The sequence below is a fragment of the Hippocampus comes genome, unplaced genomic scaffold, assembly GCF_001891065.2.
Source record: "Hippocampus comes isolate QL1 unplaced genomic scaffold, H_comes_QL1_v1.1 scaffold85, whole genome shotgun sequence".
Classification (NCBI taxonomy): Eukaryota; Metazoa; Chordata; class Actinopteri; order Syngnathiformes; family Syngnathidae; genus Hippocampus; species Hippocampus comes.
The window spans coordinates 5,419,882-5,426,277 of record NW_017805540.1 but is presented as its reverse complement, the minus strand read 5'-3'; the positions used below and the strand labels follow the sequence as shown (position 1 = coordinate 5,426,277).

The 6,396-nt window shown below is 44.0% G+C and overlaps 1 protein-coding gene across 3 annotated transcripts in view; it reads right to left on the bottom strand.

The window, feature by feature from the left end:
* Nucleotides 1-242: 242 nt before the first annotated feature.
* The window catches only part of LOC109521281 (calcium-binding mitochondrial carrier protein Aralar1-like), a 24,876-nt gene continuing 18,722 nt past the window's right edge, over nucleotides 243-6,396 (bottom strand). For all 3 annotated transcript variants that reach the window (XM_019879060.1, XM_019879061.1, XM_019879062.1), the window contains 2 exons: nucleotides 4,987-5,077; nucleotides 243-1,419 (listed from right to left, as the gene is read on the bottom strand). In XM_019879060.1, the coding sequence (XP_019734619.1) occupies nucleotides 1,209-1,419; nucleotides 4,987-5,077 (302 nt within the window). In that variant the 3' untranslated portion in view covers nucleotides 243-1,208. The remainder of the gene's footprint in view (nucleotides 1,420-4,986; nucleotides 5,078-6,396) is intronic.

Here is a 6,396-nt window from a genome sequence, read left to right as displayed (position 1 = left end):
TGATTGTGTTGTTACACGTGCATTTTTGTCAACATACTTGCAGGTTCATAAAGGACATGTACCATGCTCATTTCCCAAATGAGGAATTTCTGTTATCAGGACAAATTGGACAGCGCAAACACGAGTCCGCACTAGAGAATATTTACTGTATTGCAAGCACACATGATGGCTGAGAACTCAAATCTGGAAATGGATTGTACTGCTGTGGATTAGACTTTATCGGAATAAAACTCCAGCGTCCGTTTTTTGTATAATTAAAACCACATGGATGATTTATTTGACTAAAATGACTATTTATAAGCACATCATTCAATAATACCTAATTTCATGAATACAGAGGTCTGTACACCAGTAAGCATAACTTTCTTTCCGTAACATTACAATAAGCACACCATGCATCAGTGGATGTCGCCTCGTAACAGTTCTGTCTCGGCAGTTTTGTACAGTACTCCATTACGCATACTGCATCTTACGCCGTCCTATGCATATGACGTTTACAATATGTACAGTGTTCATTCTCCTGTGAGTGTGGACTCACACGCGACTAGGGTTGCAAAATTCTGCACATTTTCAAAGGTTGAAACTTGACATGGAGAGAAGCCAGGAATTTACAAAATTTCAGGTTGGCTCTTAATATGGAATTTTACTTGAGTTGGGGAACAGCCAAATTCAAAGTACAGTAATACCATATCAGTTCCCCCAACTTTTATATTATATAATTTGCCAATGTCCCATAGCTAAAAATTCCCATGGAAATTACTCAGAAACTACGCCCCGCCCATTGCAACCCTACACACATCACACTGCTTACCAAGTTAATCACTTTCTATACCCCAGCCTTACTCACAAAGAGTATCAGATGAAAAGAAAGAGCAAAAATCACAGCTACTCAGAATAGTGCGTAAGGCTGTCTCCTAGGAATTCTGGAGTGCGCGATGACGATTCCACAAGTCAACACAGTGCTGAAGTCTGCAAGGTGACAAGTTGCTGCTCCACGATTAGCTGAGGGATGGGGCCACACCATGTTGACACATACGCTGCCGTTCTTGAATCTACGGCCCACCCCCACCCCGGTGATTTGGGGTACACTGAAATTGAGGCAGCGTTTTTTTAATTGTTGTAAAATATCTTCTTGCCCGACCCCTGGAGAAGGAGGATGACGTTGGGGGAGGCAGGATGGAGAAGCGATATGAACACTCAGACCTTCCCTAAGGGGACTGAGCGGGAGCAGCAGCGGGCTCTGGAGGGTGGATGGACACCACACCCGAAGACTTGAATTTGGGCAGGTGGAGCCCAAATTTGTTCTCCACTCCAGCGAAGGTGGCGGCAGCCAGACGGTAGCCTCCCACGTGATCGGCATTGATGGGAGGGAGTTCCGAGATGCGAGACTTGGGCGTGGGCTCGGATCCTGACGGGCGACTGCAATGGAGGAGCAAAAAAAAAAAAAACAAAAACAAAAAAAAAACGTTTCAGTCTGTACCCGTGAGAAATGTATTTGTACCGTAATTTCCGGACTATAAACAGCGACTTTTGTCACAGGCTTTCAACCCTGCAGCTTATTGAATGATGCGGCCTATTTAAAGATCCTAACGGCCGCTGGGGAGTGCTCGAGCAGAAAAGGTAATAATGAGATGCTATCATGTGTCACAGTGAAAACAACCGGCCATGAGAGGGTGCATTTCACCACCTGTTTGTCATGTTACCCTCGGCCGGCGTTACAGATCACACAAAACCCAGACAAGCAGATTCAGGGACATTTATTTTTTTCCTAGAGCCATTACTGCAATAATTAACCACAGAAAATAATCAAAGCTACTGTATTTTAAACTTAAACTCACTTATATCACTATGTGCAATAATGAGCAATATCTGAGCCATTTCATGTGCAATATGTGTCCTGTGTGCAAAATACTGTAAGCCTCAGTTCCATACTACCACTACTGCTGCTGTTGTTGTGTGTTGTTGTTGAGTTTTGTATTTATTCAACCGTTATTTTATTTTTTTTACGAAATGCACTAAGGAGTAGCACCCAAATTTTGTTGTATGTAATACAATGAGAATAAAAGCGATTCTGAGTCTGATGTTTTGAGCTGGACTGCAATCCAAAAGCTGTGGCCGTGTCTATGACAGACTTGACCGAGCACAAAATAATTTTTATGGAGGCTTTACGACCTACTGAAAATAGAAAATGTACAGCATTAATAAAATACCGAGCTATGGAACTAACAATCGAAAAGTATACAAAAATAGATAACAGTAGTGGCTTGAGAGCACTTTCCGGCATGTTGCATGCACCCGAAACATGCGGAAAACGACTAATCTTCCCTGCTTCATGGCTGTTCAACACGACTCACCATGCGACACCGTTCAATCTCCAAAACGACGATATTTTACTCTTAATATGGCCGAGTTACAATGCCGATTGCAGATACATTGGTTCTGAATATGCACCGCTCAGCGTTCGTCACCCTTCACTTCGTGGTCCAAGTCTAACAAGATTTCCCGCAAGATTATCCAACGCTCCTTTTAAAGTGACAGTGCTCCAATTATCAAACGAGTCAGTATTCACTACAACAGTCATAATATTGTTCACCTGGTTACATATGCCAAAAGAAAACCTCCCAAAAGACACTGTCGTGAAAGTTGACACGAGAGTGTGGATGGTAGAAAGCCTAAGGCGTAGAAAAAAAAGTAGTGTGTTTCCGGTAACCCGACCGACCGAGAATTTCTACGTCGAAAAAAAACTTTATGGTCGGCATTTTTTTCAAATAACCCTCTACATTTTTGTGTAGAGGGTTTACATTGGTGCAAACTCTCGCGATATTCACGTTGAGTGCATGCGTCGTTTGCCCTGTCGTCTGTCAACAACATGGCGGCGGGCGCGATCTCCGACAACAGTTTAAACCGCGTTTTCTGTGTTACAGTCGCATGCTCGTACCGTAATGATAGGAAAATAGCATCCATTGATGTATCAAAAAATTCAGCGAACTATTTGATGAACACCACGGGCTGAATAAAAACCGAGGGCGGAGGAGGACAGCGGCGGAGGAGGAGGACGGCGCGCCCTGGCCCCCCGAGTCCGGAGCGGGGAGAAAACTAAATAGGTGGCGGCGGCGCCGGCCGCGGAGCGGCGGGTTCAATGTCTTCTTGTTTTATGTTTTATGGTTATTTTGTTTAAATTTTTGATGGGGGAAAAAAAAAAAGATTTAAAAAAAAAAAAAAAATTGTCCGACCTACCGACCCTATGCTGAAATTTCATGTTACCGGAAACACACTATCTTTTTTGTTTGGCCTAATGAAGGAATGGTTGACCGAGTGTTGCGGCAAGCGAGAATCTTTTTCTTTTCAAAACAAACCATTACTCGAAAGGGAACGGTGCCTTTTATTTTTTTAAACCAGCTGTGTGAGTGCTGTTTTACTGACATGGTGCTGCCGTGTTGCAGGCACTATTTGGAAAGAAAAGTTAAGGTACCGTATTTTCACAACTATAAGGCGCCATTAAAAGTCTAAAATTTTCTCCAAAGTGGACAGCACGCCTGCTTTATTGCAAAACACTGCCACCTATGGTGATTTTTAAGCGAAAGACGCTGCCGAAAGAGAAGTTTCCAGCCGGCGTCATCGTCAAAGCAAACCAAAAGGGCTGGATGGACGAGGAGAAGATGAGAGAGTGGCTAAGTGAGGTGTATGTTAAGAGACCGGATGGCTTTTTCCATGCCTCGCCGTCACTCTTGATTTGCGACTCCATGCGTGCCCATCTCACAGCATCGGTGAAAAACAAAGTCAAGCAAATGAACTCTGAGCTTGCCGTCATTCCCGGAGGCTTGACTAAAGAACTCCAACCGCTGGACATCGGCATCAACCGGGCGTTCAAAGTAAAGTTGCGAGCGGCATGGGAGCAATGGATGATCGATGGCAAACACAGCTTTACGAAGAGTGGGAGGCAGCGCCGGGCAAGTTACGCGACAATTTGCGAGTGGATTGTGGCTGCTTGGACGAAGGTGTCTGCTTGCACTGTTGTTCGAGCTTTTGGCAAAGCCGGCATCATTTCTGTGGAGCCACAAGGCAATGAGAGTGACTCTGACAACGAGAGGGAACCCAGCGTTTTCGATGGATTACCGGTAGTTGCACAATTGTTCAATTCTGATACAGAAGATGAGGACTTTGATGGATTTCTGGGTGATGATTGATCAAAAAACGTGAGTACATTGTAAGCTGGCTAAATAAAATGCAACCGAACTCAGTTTTGCTTCCGTTGCCTTTTTAAAAACGTGTTTTTAGCGTGTATCTGTATGTCTTAGCATGCTACCGTATGCTTCAAGCTAACATGTTTTTAGCGTGCGTGCACGCATGCCGTATGTTTAAGCTGGCGTATGTTTTATCACTGTAAAACTGCGCCCAATAATACAGTGCGTTTTGTCTATGTGTAAAATACCAAAATAGCACCCGTTAGTGAGACTGCGCCCAACAATACGGTGCGCCGAATGTTCGTGAAAATACGGTATATAATTAAACGTTGAAACTTCTTTCTGTGTACCGTCTTTCTTTGCAAATATCTCATGTTACAATATGGGCACCTGTGGCTTATAGACAGATGCGGCTTATGTGTGTACAAAATGTTTCTTCCCTTAAAAATGTAGTGGGTGCGGCTTCAAATCAGGGGCGCGCGATAGTCCGGGAATTACGGTATGCATACATGTATTTCACATGACACCCTCCCGCCCCTTTCCAATAGAGGCATGGTTTGGGATTTGCTACCCCGCCATCCCATGTGTTTTCCACTTCGTATCTAAGAAATCGGGGTGCAGCCTGGCAACCCATCAGATTCCCTGTCTCCCCACTGTCTTTTTCGTGTTTCTCTTGGACAAGTTGAAACTGTAAAATGAACTTTGTTGCTCTCTACTTGCAACAACAATACATTCGATTCCATTCCATGTTAAGATCCGTAGCAAAAATTGTCATTTGGATTCAGAAACAAAAAGAACTTACTGTCCTCCAAAGTCAATATAGAACCACCTCTGCAAGAGTTCATACGTCACCAGAGTCACGCCAAACTGGGGGGAGGACCGGCACATACGAGCTGGACAAGAGAGACAACAGTGTTGTGTCAACATTGAAAATGCACACACACACGCAAACATCTTGACTGAACAGCTTTTCAGATTTGCAAAATCCTGATTTTTTTTGTAGATGTGATATTTTATTCAGATTTGTTCTATTGTATTCAGTGTTTATTAACATTTTTTTATCACATTGCATTTGTGGTGTGGGATCATGTGCAATCGAATAATAGGTCCATTTTTCTTCAACGAGACATCAATTTCTGCAAATGTTTACCTTGACTTTTTAACTGAATATGTGGCACCACAATTGAATGACCTTCAATCAATCATCATTTTTCAGCAAGATGGTGCACCACCACATTGGGGGCTGCATGTAAGTGGGTTCCTCAATCAAACATTTCCAGACCGGTGGATTGGGAGGGATGGGCCAATTCCTTGGCCGCCACGTTCACCAGATATCACTCCCTTGGACTTCTTTCTATGGGGCTAAGTTAAAGATATCGTGTATTGAACAAAGATAAGGGGCATTACTGACCTAAAGCAAAGGATGACTGATGCCATTGCCACATTTGATGAGGCTATGCTACAGCGAACAGGGCAAGAAATCGAGTACCGTCTTGATGTGCTCTATATATATATATATATATATATATATATACACACGCACACACACACGTATATATGACTTTTTGTGTTTGCTTGCCTTGGCTCAATAAAGATGAATTAACAAACACTGCATTAGATAAAGTCTCATACGTGTCATAATGTAAGTGATGATACGTGCACAACCACTGTCACGGTTTGGCGTACGGGAGACGGTGGTTCGAATCCCGCTTGGGGCAAAAATGAGCACATAACACCATCCAGTGTGGGTCCTTGGGCAAGATCCTTCACGCTATGCCTACCTCATACAATGATGAGAGACAATAAAAACATGAATGACATGCCGGCTCAGACGTCGCCCGGCCAAACAAGGTCTGCGTCAGGTGCTGGGGAACCACAAAATGAGATGAAAAATGGGCTACTGGAACAAAGCGGAGATGGGCGAGATGCGATAACATGACTCTGTTGGAATGCTACTACTCAAGCAACCCTAGTCAGAGGGGTTACATGCAGAGAATGCAGGCTGAATGGTTACTTCGAAACCCACAGTCACGGTTGACCACGAAACAACTAGTAGCTCAGTGTTCCAACATCCACAAACGGCAATTGCTCTCACAACTTGAGATTGACGAGGTACAACGGGGGCCCCAGCCTGCCAGATCAGAGGAGGAGGTCATACCAGAGATTGGGAGGCAAGCCCCAATGAATGAAATGCTGAGCGAGGCAGCAACCG